Here is a 14755-nt window from a genome sequence, read left to right on the forward strand (position 1 = left end):
TTGACTCAGTGCTCACTTTGATTCATGTGTTCTGTTTCATCAATATATTAGTAATACTTTATTACTAATAATTTATTACTAATACTATCATTTTATGTAACAGTGTTCACAACAGCTCTCTTGCTACAGACTTAATGATATACTTAGTTTTGCAAAATAAAAAGTCTATAACTTGAGGAGCACCTGGGTGACTCGGTTGAGTGTCCAGCTCTTGATTTCAGTTCAGATCATGATCTCGGGGGCCTGGGATTGAGCCCCACGTTGGACTCCACACTCAGTGGGAGTCTGCATGGGGTTCTCTTTCTCCCTCTCTGCTCCTCCCTCCCGCTCTCTCTTTCTCTCTCAAATAAATAAATAAATAAATAAATAAATCTTTTTTAAAGAGTCTACAACGTGAAAGCAGAATATGTAAAATTCTTTAAACTGTCAAAATAAACAAATTTTAGTTTTTGATTCTTTTTAAAAATTATGATAAAATATATGTAACATAAAATTGAATATTTAACCATATGTTCAGTGGTGATTTAAATTTTCAACTACTGATTAATAACCCTAGAAAAAATTTTCCTAAGAAATATAAATATGACTTGATACAGAAAGTACCAGAGGGCAGTTCTCTGTTATTTTTGATAACCTCTCTATCTTACGATATGGGCTACAAGCCCCTTCAGACCACCTGATCTTTGATATTTGTGCAACAGAATTGCCTTTTTTTTAATAGATTTTATTTATTTTTCTGAGAGAGAGAAAGCACAAGCAGGAAGGAGGGGCAGAGGGAGAGGGAGAAGCAGACTCTCCACTGAGTAGGGGGCCCGACACAGGACTTGATCCCAGGTCCCCAAGATCATGACCTGAGCCAAAGGCAGACCCTTAACTGACTGAGCCACACAGACGCCCCAACAGAATTGCCTTCTAGTGAAATAAAATTTTATGGTGGTTGAGCCCACGAATTCTGGAGCTTGATGGCCTATGAATTCCAACGCTACCACTTACTAACTATATGAGCTTGGGCAAGTTCTAAACTCAGAACCTCTATTTCCTTACTTGTAAAATGAAGATAGCAATAGTACCTACCTCATGACGTTGTTAGGAAGTTAAAATGAGTTGTTTGTGAAGTCCTTAAAACTGTATTTGACACCTAGTACTACACAAGCATTGAACAAATTACTAAATTAAAAAATTAATAATAGACTCTTTCACAGAACTCCTATGGAAATAAAATGTGTATGCAGTCAATTCCTCCCTGCTGTGAGTAGAGTTCCTATCTCATTGTCTTGGATTTCATAGGCCAAATGATAAATATTTATGTCCTGATCAGTTATGACATTAATAATGAACATTTGAAAAATGCTTTACATTTTACAAAGTACTTTTTACACACACTATCTCATGTGATCTTCATTCATTGTTAAGAAAGTTGAAGCTTAGGGGCGCCTGGGTGGCTCAGTCGTTAAGCATCTGCCTTCGGCTCAGGGCGTGATCCCGGCGATCTGGGATCGAGCCCCACATCGGGCTCTTCTGCTATGAGCCTGCTTCTTCCTCTCCCACTCCCCCTGCTTGTGTTCCCTCTCTCGATGGCTGTCTCTCTCTCTGCCAAATAAATAAATAAAATCTTCAAAAAAAAAAAAGTTGAAGCTTAGGGTAAGTGACTTGCCTAAGGTCACACAGCAGCAGAACTGGGACTCAAGTCTAGGTCTTCTATTACAAACTCCAGGTTTTTACATTATGTGTCAATGTGCTTGAAATTTATATTGGGCCATCTGCTTCTAATCTTCATAAGCATGCCAAATTCATAATAAGCTATCATCTGTAAACTAGAAGATCACAGTATCCTTCTTATCGATCTCCTGCCGTTAATTCAGCTAACTTGATTAATTAACTATAAACCAGAACTTTTCAAAGTTGGACAAAGATATGAAAGCTTTCTTCTTCATTTTTAATGTATTGATTTTTAGCCAGAGATTAAGGACCTCTTCATGACTGTCATTAAAACCTAATATCTATTTTATTCTCTTGTAACCTTAGTGGTAATTGGTTATTATTAATACAAACATCGGTATCTTGATGTCAGGATTTGTTTTGGTTTTTTGTTTTGTTTTACTATAATGCTGGTTCCCCAAATTGCTCATTATCATAGAGCTCTTTAAAAATATTACTGTGCCTTATTATTCAGCCACAAAAAAGATAAGGAAATTCTACCATTTGTGATGACATAGATAAACTTTGAAAGCATTACACTAAGTGAAATAAGTCAGAGAAAGACGAATACGATATGACCTCACTTACGTGCAGAATCTAAACAACAACAACAAACTCATAGAAAAAAAGATCAGATTTGTAGTTATCAGAGGTGGAGGGTGGAGAAAGGGAATTGGAGGAAGGTGGTCAAAAGGTACACACTTCCACCTATAAGGTAAATTAAGTACTGGGGTATAAGGTGCAACATGATGAGTATAGCTAACGCTACTGTGTGATATATGGGAAAGTTGTTAAGAGAGTAAATCCTAAGAGTTCTCATCATAAGGAAAACAACTTTTTTTGTTTTTTTCTTCTTTCTTTTCTTTGTACTGTATCTATATGAGAAGATGGATGTTAGCCAAACCTATTGCAGTAATCATTTCACAGTAACGCAAAACATCATGCTGTATGCCTTAAACTTACACAGTGATGTGTGTTAATTATTTCTCAATAAAACTAGGAAAAAATACACACATATGTCTGTGCGTATATATACAGTGTATATATATATATGTATGTATTTATGGTATATGTGTGCATATATATATACAAGTATATATATTCATTCCTAAACCTAGATACTCGGGAATGTTCTGTGAATCTTATATAGTTCCTCAGTGAATCTCGAGTACCCTTATATAGCAGATTACCTCACCATAAATACTTATTTTCTATGTTTACTGGAATTAGCTAAAGAAAATATTTATGAAAATGTGTATTTTTATTATGTTGTATTGTGTGTGTGTGTGTGTGTGTGTGTGTGTATGTGTGTGAAACGTATAAGTGTGTTTATGAGTTTGTGGTGCTAAAAAAGCCAGACAAAGCTTCAGCAAAATTATAATGTTAGACTCCCCTGTCTCTTCAAATCGTTTCTCTCTTTGGTGGTGGTTGATTTTTTTTCCCTGCTGTGACAGCTGGAGCCCTCTTCTTTTTCTCTCCTTCTCTCAAAATCTGATTTCAGGTGCTTCACACTAAATGACCGATATATTGGTTGTATAAAAATTGTTTTCACAAGGATGTCAGTCTAAATAATAGACCGACCTAAAATGTCAGACTGGGACTTCTCTAAAAAACACCCACCACCACAGCATGTAGCGATTGTCTAGCCTAATAGGCAAAGAACTTGGATATTCAAATTACTTAGTAAATATATGTTAAAATCTAAGTTAATAAAAAGTTCATCTGGTATCCTGTGATTTTTCTGATTTTCCACTGGGACTATTTTAAACTGCTTGACTTCCTCCTCTGCCCTCTATCCCCCGCTTTGCAAGGAATACTCAGGTCCTCTTTTGGTAATTCCCAATATTTCAAGCCAAGTAATGGAATCACACTGTAATTGGACTCTCAGATTTCCTTATTTTTTCTTTCTAATTTCTCCCCTAGTACTCACTGCATTCTCAGTATTAACTCTCAAATCCATAATCTCTCAGATCCTTGTGAAGGATCAGACTAAACAGAACTAGAATTTTTTTTTTTTTTTTTTGGTCAGTCTAGCTAGTTCACGCTTTCCAGTAGTGTCGGGAGTAGACATAAGGTATTTTGATCTTAAAATCCTGCTGTGTTAGAGTAAGCAAAATTCCTATTTATGTCCATAGGAAACTTAGAGTAAACAATAAGTTAATAAGATTTTGAAAGCAATATTTCCTTCAGGTGTTCAATAATTGGAATAAACTGTCTAAATAATCCAGAGTTGACTAAAGAAGATTGTATGAACCTATGTTAAAGATGAGAGATGAGAGAAGAGGAAGCCAAGAAGTGTGTGATGCACATGGGTGGGATGTGACTATCTTCTAGTGTGCATCAAACGAACAGGAATGTTCTTACTGTCTAGATTACTGGTTGCTGTTGCAGAAATCCAATTTAGAGAAGACAAGATATCCTTGTGATTAACTTTCTACTGAATTGCTTTAAGTAAAAACAATCTGCCCAACAGAGGAAAAGAGCAATAACTCTGGTGTGATAGTAAATAGAACGATACATCAGGGCAATGCATGGTAAATCACCCCGCAGAGTACCTTAGAATAGGCAGGAGTGTTGAACCTCAAACATTCAGTGGAGATGCATTTCAAAGGAAAATTATTTTATATATTTTTAGATTTTGAAATCTATGAATTATATCCTCATGTTTCTAAAGGCATATTATGTAAGAAATAACTTAAAGTGATGGTCAATATTTGAAGTCATTTCAATGAATTTATGAAGCTCAGGAAAGCAGGCTGAGTACCTATGATTCTGGTTTTTCAGATCTTTAATATATGCTCAACATTGTGTCTAAAAGGTAAATTTCCTAAATTATAAGTACTTATTTTGCAGTTAACTTTAATATTGATGTAACCAAAATGATAATTTTGGATTGTAGATGCTACCATTGTACCTAGAGGACTGTAGTGAGGTTCTACCATCCCCCAAATAGGTCACATTTTTTAATGCTTTTTGGCATTTGATTGAATTACTTTAGTTTTAAAATTTGGTACTACTTTTTACATAGTATTTAAAGTACTTGAAATTAGACACACTTTTTTTTTCCAAGAAAAAATATACTTATTAATATCATGGGATAAATCAGTGGCCTGTTAAATATTTTACAGATCTGATTTCTGTACAAAAACTGAAGTTGTGTGTTATCTTAGAAGTAATATCACCATATCATAATGCCCGATAGTCCTCATCTTTATATATTTTTCTTTTACTCTTCTAGAGTTATTCAAAGTCCCTTAGCTAGGAAGTTCTTGTACGTAGCCAACCAAACACCAGTGTTTGGTTGATAATATTTGTTTTGTTTTGATTGTATTTTCCCCTTTCATTTATTCCAAAAAGTAGTCAGGCCCCTTGTGTTCCCATGTGTCAGGGGAGTTTTCTGTTGTGGAGATCAAAAGCAGAGCTTGCCTGTCTTCCCAACCTGAGTTCCTTGAGGGTGGGTAGGGTAGACTGGGAACAGAGAAGTCAGTGCCTCTGAGAGGGACAGGCAGGAGCAGCCGAGCAGCTGAGCAGGGAAGAGATCCTTTCAGACTTGGAAAAGGACAAAAGTCTGTCAGTGCCCTGAGAAGTGTCAGTACCTCAGAGAAGAATAGCACCGTGGTGTACCCAGGGAGGTTAAACTCACGCCATTAAGATTCCCAACTTCCAAAAAACTTCTTTTGTCTAGGTGTGGCCAAGAAGCTTTAGACTGCCTGACTTCAAGGTACTGGAATGAAGATGTTGCTATTCATGTTACCACTATGGGTTATAGAGTAATGATCTATCTTCCCTCATCGGCATGGCAAATTTCTCTACACTTTATATGAACCTAGGGAGAGTAAGGGGTAGGCCCCCAAAGGACTGAGATCAAATTTCTTTTCCTTGTTGGATGCTGGCTGTTACATTGTATTTTATTTCGTAGAAATCAGTAATGAGACACTGCTTACCCAAGTTTGAGGCAAAAGATTTATTCTGCTACAACTTCAGGTTATTATATTTTAATTAACTCTGAAGTGGAGAAGCAATCTTAAAATACAAAACAACAAAAGATATGAATTTCTGCTGGATTGCAGATTTTTTTCCTCTGGCCTTACTGGGTGGACAAACACACCTATATTATTTTCCCTGACTTTGCTGATCCATACTAGTATGTGGTAATAGCACAAGCATTATTCAATAAAATGGAACATGCAGTTTCTTCCCCAAATCCTGGGAAATGTAAAAATGATATTAAGTCCTTTCAGTCAGCCAATAACACTCAATTGAAACAAGATCATTTGGACAGTAGTTTACAAACTTTTCAGTTTTGGACACAGCTCGGAATTTTCTCAGACATACAGTACTATCTTCCCTGGCTAACCATCTGTTAGTAGTCTCAAACCTCGTCTTTACTGCAAATATTTACATGCTTATTCATCTACCAAGAATACATCTATCAAGAATCATCTTATTTACATTCATAAATTCACACAAATTTTTAGACTGTGTGTCTTCCTTCTCTTTCTATGATGATTACTTATTTTTCTCTTTCTGTGATGATTACTTATTTCCCCCTCCACCCTAAATTTAATAAACTGATTGAGAAAACTCAAGTTGCCAGAGTATTAAAAACATAATGAAGGGCATGATATTCCTTCTTGGGATCATACAATTTACTGGAATTTGAAGATGTCCAGTCCTTTCTATGATTTCATGTGATAATTGATCTTTGTCCTTGACTTTATAAGCTTGTAGCACCTTGAAAGTTTGCTACAGAGCTGCCTTTAAAAATTTAAGTATATTTGGAGACTTGTCGGTGTTTCGTTTTGTTTTGGGGTGGGAGATAATTTGAAAGTTCTAACATTATTAGATGTGCCCAGGTTTTAGTGAAAGACATGTCTTTAAGACTGCAAAAGGTGAGGAGAAAAATATTTGCACATTGCAAAGGAGGGGCCAAAACTGACTTGGAAGCCATTAGCCCAATTTATGCAAGGGCATAAAAGGTTTGAGGTTGAACATACAGAAATTTCTTTGGAGAAAATAATGATATTCTGTGGCATTTTCCCTACACCTCCTCACTCTCCATCTTGGGAAAAGGAAAGATGTTGATTTTCCTGTATGAGGAATTTTTTGAGAGCTTGGTGTGTGTACTCTGGAGTTTGAGCAATACAGGATACCGGCGTCCAGCTTTCCTCTGAACAGTGTACAGGGTGAGAGTATCTGGTTACCAGGTCTGGCGGCAGAGTGAAAAGAGCTAGAGGCACTGAGAATGGCCAACATTCCCATGGTTTGCGGGAGCAACGATGTAGGCAACATGGGAAGAAGAATCAGGATCATTTTAGGAGTGTCCCCACCTAAGATGGCCTTCTGCTCCTTTGAAATCTAGGCAGAACAATACAGAAAAGTGGTAATGGGGTGGGGGATTGAAAGTAACCATCTGAAAGAAAGACCTCTTCTGTCAAGGGAGCTGTTCCTAGTTGGTAGAAGACATTCTCCAAAAACCCACAAGGCACCCCATAACAAAAAACAAAACAAAACAAACAAAACAAAACAAAACAAAACAAAACCGAAAAAAAAAAAAAACACTTTAAAACCAGAAAGCACCAACCCTGAATTGTTGTGGTAGCAGTCAAAAACATTTTTTTTTGTTTTTTTGCAATTTCTTTTCCATTCTCCACACCCAATCTTTTCAATCCCAGAGAACCCAGATGATGTGGGGAGAGAAAGAGAAGCACATGGAGGAAACACACTGCAGCCTGAAGTATGCTCCTAGCTTGTGGAGGACAGTAGCTCTGATTTAAAATGGAGTTTAGAACTTTATCTCTTTTTTTTTTTTAATGATTTTTTATTATATTATGTTAGTCACCATACAGTACATCCCCGGTTAGAACTTTATCTCTTAATGTGCAAGTAGACATTTTAGTTTTTGAATTTCAGAGGACTAAATAACTCTGGGATATTTTTTTTATCTGAGAGTTACCAGGAAAGTCACAAGAGCTGCAGTAGATTTCAGTCAAGGGTTAAGAAACCTCTAGATTCCAGTTGATACAGTGAGTTTGAATGGCAGTTATTTTCTGCTTGAGTTTGAATGCTATCTTTAATATCATTTGGTTTTAAACAATTCCTTGTTAAATCTAAAGATAATTATCTTACTTGACTTTTGGCAAAATGGTAAATATAAATGTTTTCATGCCTTTAAAAGATAATTTTTGTTTAAAAAAAAGTTTTATTTCTTAAAAAAAGAAGGCGGGGTGCGGAAGTGATAGTTTTTGCCTTATTTTGGGCTTATTCAAGACAGCATTGTTTCCTTTCCTGAATTTTGTCCAAAATGTAAACCTTCAAGCTGAACATTTATCTCATTAAATACTGTAGTATTTTTAAATTGAACCTAATCACAATGTTATTACTGTAATTCATTCAAGCATGATGTTCATTCATCCTTCACAAACTTTGCCCTAGTAATTAGTATATGGAATGAATCTGTTATGTTTGGTGAAATGCTGAGTCTTTATTTCTTTCTCATCGATCCAGAAGCCTCTCCTTGACATAGTCCAGTTGAAACATTATGATAATGTCTTAAACAGCTTAGTTTATGAAGGTGATGACCAACATTTTTTTGGTAGCTTCTGCAGAAGAATTCTATTTAAGTAACTGTGAATCACTTCAGCATGTCTTGAAAAATACACGAACTCATTCAACTGAAAGTTTTATTTTAATTAGAGAAGACATTGGTTGTTCAGGTAGGAAATTTGGGCTTTTAAAAGTATATAAGATTACTATTATTATGTGATTGTCCTGGTAGACTTGGCTAATACGGTTAGCCAAAGAAAGATGTGAAAATACACATACAGGAAAGAAAAAGAGCAAAAAAATTACTTTTATTAGTAGATGATTGTTTACCTGGAAAACCCAAGTCAAAAAATTATTATAAACAATAAGAAAATTCAGTTATATGGCAGTTATAAAATTACTATATAGAGGTAACCAGTGTGAAAATACGAAGGGATAAAAGTTCCCATTTATAATAGCAACAAAACATACATAATACACTGGAATAAGCTTAAGAAACATGTATAAGAGCTATATGAATAAAACTTGGCTACTAAGAGACAGAAAATAAAACCCAAGTAAATGGAAAGATACAATCCTCTTCTTGGTTTAGAAAATTTAAGGTGGAAAGATTTCAGTTCTCCCTAAATTAATTTTAAAGCAATCTCAATTTTTAAAAAGGACTTAAGACGAGTGCTAAAATGTACAGGAAAATTAAATATAGAAGAGAGAGTTAGGCCTATAAAATATATTTAAAATTATAATAAAGCTCCAGTAGTTAAAGCAGCTTGATACTAACAGTGATTTGACAGATAAATAGAACAATATAAAGTCCAAAAACAGACTCCAGAGTACTTGGAAATATAGTTAGTGGTTAAGGTTATATTCAAATAATTAAAGTTGTATTATTTAATAAATTCTTCGGGTACAAATCTCTAGCTACTTGGGAAAAAAATAAAGTAGAAGCTATACCTCATATACCTCACATCCAAATTTGTACTAGGAGGAAAGATTTAAATGAACAAAAATGACAATACAAATATCTAAAAGATAAACTGTCAACAGAAGATATTTGAAATACACGTAGCAAAGGAAAAATCTCTTATAAACCATTAAGAAAAAGACCAATATAATATGAACACAGGACTTGAACAATTATTCCATAGAAAAGAAAATGACTTTTAAAAATGTGAAAAATTGATGAATAAGTTCTGGGATCTAATGTACAGCATGGAGACTAAAGTTAATAATACTGTATTATAGACTTGCAAAAAAAAGTATTTAAATCTTAAATGTTCTCACAACATACACACGCACAAAAGTTATGTGAGTTTATGGAGGAATTAACTAACCCTATTGTGGTAATGATTTTTCAAGATATACATGTATGCAATCATTACATTGTGCTCTTAAATTTACAGTTATATGTCAGTTGTACTCAAAACAAGAAAAATATTTAAAATTTCTCATAATTACTAAATTTAAGAAATGAAAATGATAATAAAATGAAATACCATAATTCCCTTAAAATATTGACAGAGACCTAAGTTTGGTAACAGAAGTGTTCTCCAGAATGTGAGGAAGCATACTGTTTATGGCATTATAAATTGTGACCACCTCATTCAAGAGTGAATTCACAATAACTTCCAAAATTAAAATATACATACTTCAAACCTAGTAATTCAACATGTAGGAATTTATTCTTCAGTACACTTTCAAATGGGCAAAGTGACATATGGACAAATTTTTTTATTACAGCATTGTTTCAAACTGCATAGTATTAGAAATAACCTAAATGTTCATTATTAGGGCATTTGTCAAATAAATAATGGTACATACGTAGCACAGGTGTGGATATGCATACGTTTATTTCCTCATTCCTTTGGTTATCTCTTCCAGTTTCTTGGCTTTAAATACCATGTGTGTGGATGATTCAGTTTTATCTGAAGTTCCATTCTCTCTCCTGAATTCTCTTACCACACTCCCCCTCGGTATCTCCACTTGGATGTTGCAATAGACATCTCATATTCAACATATCTGAACTCTTGATCTTCCCCAACAAATCTCACTTCCTTGGCAGCCTTCTCAGTAGACAGCAAATTTTCTCCTTCTACTGGCTCAGTCCAAAAGCTTTAAGAGTCATCTTCTCTTCCTCTCACAGCCAGTTTTCAGTTGGTCAAAAATTCCTTTTGCTCTACCTTCACATTATGTCCAGAATCCTACCACTTTTCACCACAGTGGCTGCTGCTACCCTGGTCTACACCGTCATTTCTTGCCTGGCTTATTGCAGTAGATGATCGCCTTATATCTACGTGCCCCTGTATTGTCTATTCTGGCCAAAACAATCAGTGATTGTTTTAAAACATTGAATCAAATCAAATGTTATTCTTGCTCAGAACTGTGGAATGGCTCCCATTTTACTCAGAATAAAAGACAAATTCCCTACAATGGCCTGAAAAGACCTCCATGATCCGGCCCTGTTAATTTTGTGACCTCATTCCCTTTTACTCTCCTCCTTCATTCAGCCTCACCCAGCTTGGCTTCTTCAAAGCTTCTTGAATACACTTGTATTCTCCCATCTTAGAGTATTTTTTCCTCTGCTTGGAGTACTCTTTCTTGGGACATCTACGTAGCTAACTTCCTGACCTCTTTCAGGTCTTTGCTCAAATGTCACCTTTTCAATGAGAATTACCCTGACTACTTTATTGCCTTAACTTTTATATATTATATAGGACTTATAACCTCTATAACATACTGTAGGTTTTATTGATTTGTTATGCTTATTATAGATTGTCTGTTTCACTGCCTAGAATGAATGTAAGCTTTATCTGTTTTCTTCAATGATAGATCCCAAGGGTTTAGAATATGATGAATCAATCAATAAATGAAGCAATCTGCAAGACAAATTGAAGAATTCAAAAGTATATATAACTATTCATAACACTCTGCAAAATGAGCTGTGTATATATAAATGATATAAATGTTTATAGATGCATATGGTATCTCTGAAAGACTATGAAAGAAACTGGTAATAATGGGTACCTGTGGGAGGAACAATACCAGGGATGGGTAGGGAGGAACAGTCTACACTTCAGGGTATGCAGCTATCATTTCTTTAGTTGAAAAATACAAGGCATAGCTGAGCCTAATTCTGAAATTCAAAATTCTTTATAAATAGTCAATTTTTTTCTTTGAAGATGTTTAATTGTATTACCACTAGATGGCACATACTTACCGATAAATTCTCAAAGAATCTCCAACACAGATTTTTTTTAAAAAGCACTTTAGTTCCCCTAACTCACTAGAGTTTACTTAACTGTCTACAGTATTGGTTTTTCTCAAGAAATTTCCTTAACTTCAGTTGTTTAGTGCCATATCAGCTTCTAGGCTATTTTCCACTAATTTCTTATTTAGCATTATTATAAAATTTGAGTTGTAGGAATATCTTAAATCTGCAGACACTAGCTTAGATATTCTTAGTTTATAGTTTCTAATGTTTTTTGAATTGTATCTACCTATGTTTTCATCTCTTTTTCTATCAAATTAGTGAATAAAATTTAAATATTCTGTGCACAAAAGGTTTTTTTAAAAAAATAGATTTTTGTTTGATTATATTGTTTGCTCTTATATCGAATAAATCAGTGTCCAGAACAATGTGCAATTTAACAACCACTTTCCGAATGCTTACATGATACACAATGAGATTAGGCAAATGAGTACCATGTAGGACACAAAGATGAAACATTATTTATTGCCTCTGTCTTCAGGACCTTTCATTTTATGGGGGGCAGTCATGAATGCATATAACTATAATACAAGTCAAAATGTAGTAAATGATTAAAAGAAAATAGTAAGTGTAATGGGAATAGATAGCTTATATTAATTTGGGGATTCCAAGAATAAGGTGGAATTTGAAAAGAGCTTTGATATAAAGATAGTTTCATTCTCTGAATGAACTGAATGTATGTGTTACATAGATTTACAATTCGATATAAAGAGTGAATTATATATCTGGGATAAAGATACGATCATTATATGCAAGTGGTAAATATGGAATTATAGTATAAAAACCTGTATTCTTTTTGATGGTAAAGTTTCCAAAAAGAAAATGGTAGTATGCATTTTATAAATTGTAACATTTAAAAGCATTATAAAAAACTTTTTAGGCAAATCTGAGTGCCTGGTTGGCTCAGTCAGTAGAGCATGCAAATCTTGATCTTGGTGTTGTAAGTTCAAGGCCCAGGTTGGGTATAGAGATTACTTAAAAATAAAATCTTAAAAAAAAAAAAACAAAAAAAAAAAACCTTTTTAGGCAAGTTCTAAAATAACATTGGAAAAATTATTGGGCCAGATAATTTTGGTAGTCATTTTTAACATAGAGATTTTCTTACTCTTGTTTTTCTTTTCAAAATATTTTTAATTAATTTATATGTAGAAAAAGTACTGAATTCAAGTAGAATAACATTTATTGAGTGCTTACTATGTCAGAAAACTGCCATCTATTATTTCATTTAATACTCATGAAACTTGATGATGTATATACTGTTACCCACATTTTACAGATGAAGAAATTGGGGCAAAAGTTTAAGGAACTTGTGTGAATATGTCACCTGCCTGTCATAATACCAATACTGGATGTGAATAGAATTAATTTTCTTACAATAAGAAACCTGGCTTTTCAATTTATAACACTTCAGTATCATTGCTCTTAAAAGAGGATCAAATTATTCTAATAAGATGTATTAATACTGATTACTTTGTTACATTGGTGGTCTTTTTATAACTTTTTAAAGTGTGAGATAAATCATATTAAAATATTATCTTAGTGAATCAGGAACCTGACCCTTTGACTTTGAATGTACAAGATTTCTCCAACTTTGGTGTACTGTAACATAATAAAATAATAATCATATACCAAAGTCTAAGTAATATATGGTATAATGCTTAAGTCAGATTAATTCCAGCACAACAGCTAAATCAAGTAGATATTAAAACAAAATTATATATTTAGAAATGAGTCTTAATATTTTTCTGTGTTTCTTTAGCCAGAAAAATGTAAGAAAAAAAAGAAATGGTATAAAAGTGCCCTACAAGAAGCCTACCTCCTCTATGGATATTCTCATGAGCAAAGACTGGAAATGTGCCGCCTATCCAAACAGGGTATACGAGCTTTTTTATTCTTTACCACCCCAGAATGAGGTTCTATTCAGATGCATGCTTCCCGAAATATATTTGCACATTTTAAAACATCTCTCTTTCTCTTCGTAGGGATATAATAAATCTTTGTCCCCTGAAAAGAAATTTTTATATGGATTAATAATATGTATTTTGCCCTTTGAAACTGTTTTCAGTGACTAAACATACATTCTATTTAAATGCAGGGGTTTTAATTAGCGCTTCTATCATCTTCTTTACCCTTAAACTATCTACATAAGTTCTCTTGTATATTTCAAAGTAAATATTTCAAAATTAGAAGCTGTGGCCTTAAAATATATTTCTGGGGTGAAACTTTCACTTGCATATGCTGCATTCTTTCAGAACAAAGTGTTTTTCAAAATGTTTTACTTTTAAAGAAATTCAAGGCAGAGATAAAAACAATCTTCAACTTTTTTTAATGAGGGTAAAAAATGTAAGATTTCAGGTCATTTTCAAAGAAAGTTCTCTGGAATCATAAATATTATGGTTTGTAGATAGCTTTTTAAATGAATTCATCATAGGGATTTTAGTAGGTAGGATACATTTTTAACTCTGAATATGATTGTCACATAGAAATGGTGACTTTCAATAAACTTAAATATGTTCTTAGTGGTAATAATAATTATCTTAATTTCTAAAATGATCATCTTAAGTTCTAAAATAGATTATGGGAGGATCTGGCCTTTTACTACTGACTGAATTTTGAAGTAAGAGTGACAATTTTTTCTTCTTGGAATTTAATATATATATATTTTAAAACTTATATGTGAAAACATTTTATTTGAGAAAAATTTAAATATTAACCCCGCTACCTTAGATTTTTACAGGAAATAAGTAGATTTTAAAAGAGTGGAAAAGAATGACAAGCACATTACTCTGGTTTACTCTGAGACTGGGAAAAGAGACATTTATTACCATAAATGTGATTTTATTCCTTGTGCTGAAAATATAATGTCTCTGTTTATTATCAGTAAAGGTTGAACTCACTATATTATTACAAATACAATTTTATTCTTTTCACAGAGTATACATTTTTCTCGTGTAACCAAAATAAACTTTGAAATATTTGGTTTTTTTAGTTTTTTAGTATTAATATCTTGAAGTAATATAGTCAGTTATTTTTTTAAGTTGTATTATAGCCATTTCACATTAGCAGTAGACACACTCTTTCAATAAATATGGAGCTATGTCTTTGTCATTGTTGTATGTGCTGGCGTATTTATGTCTGGGTCCTTTGGCATTCTTGCTTGTCCAGAGACTATGGAGAGGGGTTATTTCTCATTGGTTTTGCAGCAGACCATTTTCTGGTTGAAAGTCTGATGATTTTTGCATGCAG

At 33.6% G+C, this 14755-nt stretch overlaps 1 protein-coding gene across 4 annotated transcripts in view; it reads left to right on the top strand.

Moving 5' to 3' along the window:
• The window catches only part of ZCWPW2 (zinc finger CW-type and PWWP domain containing 2), a 148612-nt gene that overhangs the window by 68568 nt on the left and 65289 nt on the right, over positions 1 to 14755 (top strand). For all 4 annotated transcript variants that reach the window (XM_048216061.2, XM_057316114.1, XM_048216060.2 and 1 more), the window contains exon 5: positions 13269 to 13383. In XM_048216061.2, the coding sequence (XP_048072018.1) occupies positions 13269 to 13383 (115 nt within the window). The remainder of the gene's footprint in view (positions 1 to 13268; positions 13384 to 14755) is intronic.

This window comes from Ursus arctos, unplaced genomic scaffold (genome assembly GCF_023065955.2).
Source record: "Ursus arctos isolate Adak ecotype North America unplaced genomic scaffold, UrsArc2.0 scaffold_20, whole genome shotgun sequence".
NCBI classification, from domain to species: Eukaryota; Metazoa; Chordata; class Mammalia; order Carnivora; family Ursidae; genus Ursus; species Ursus arctos.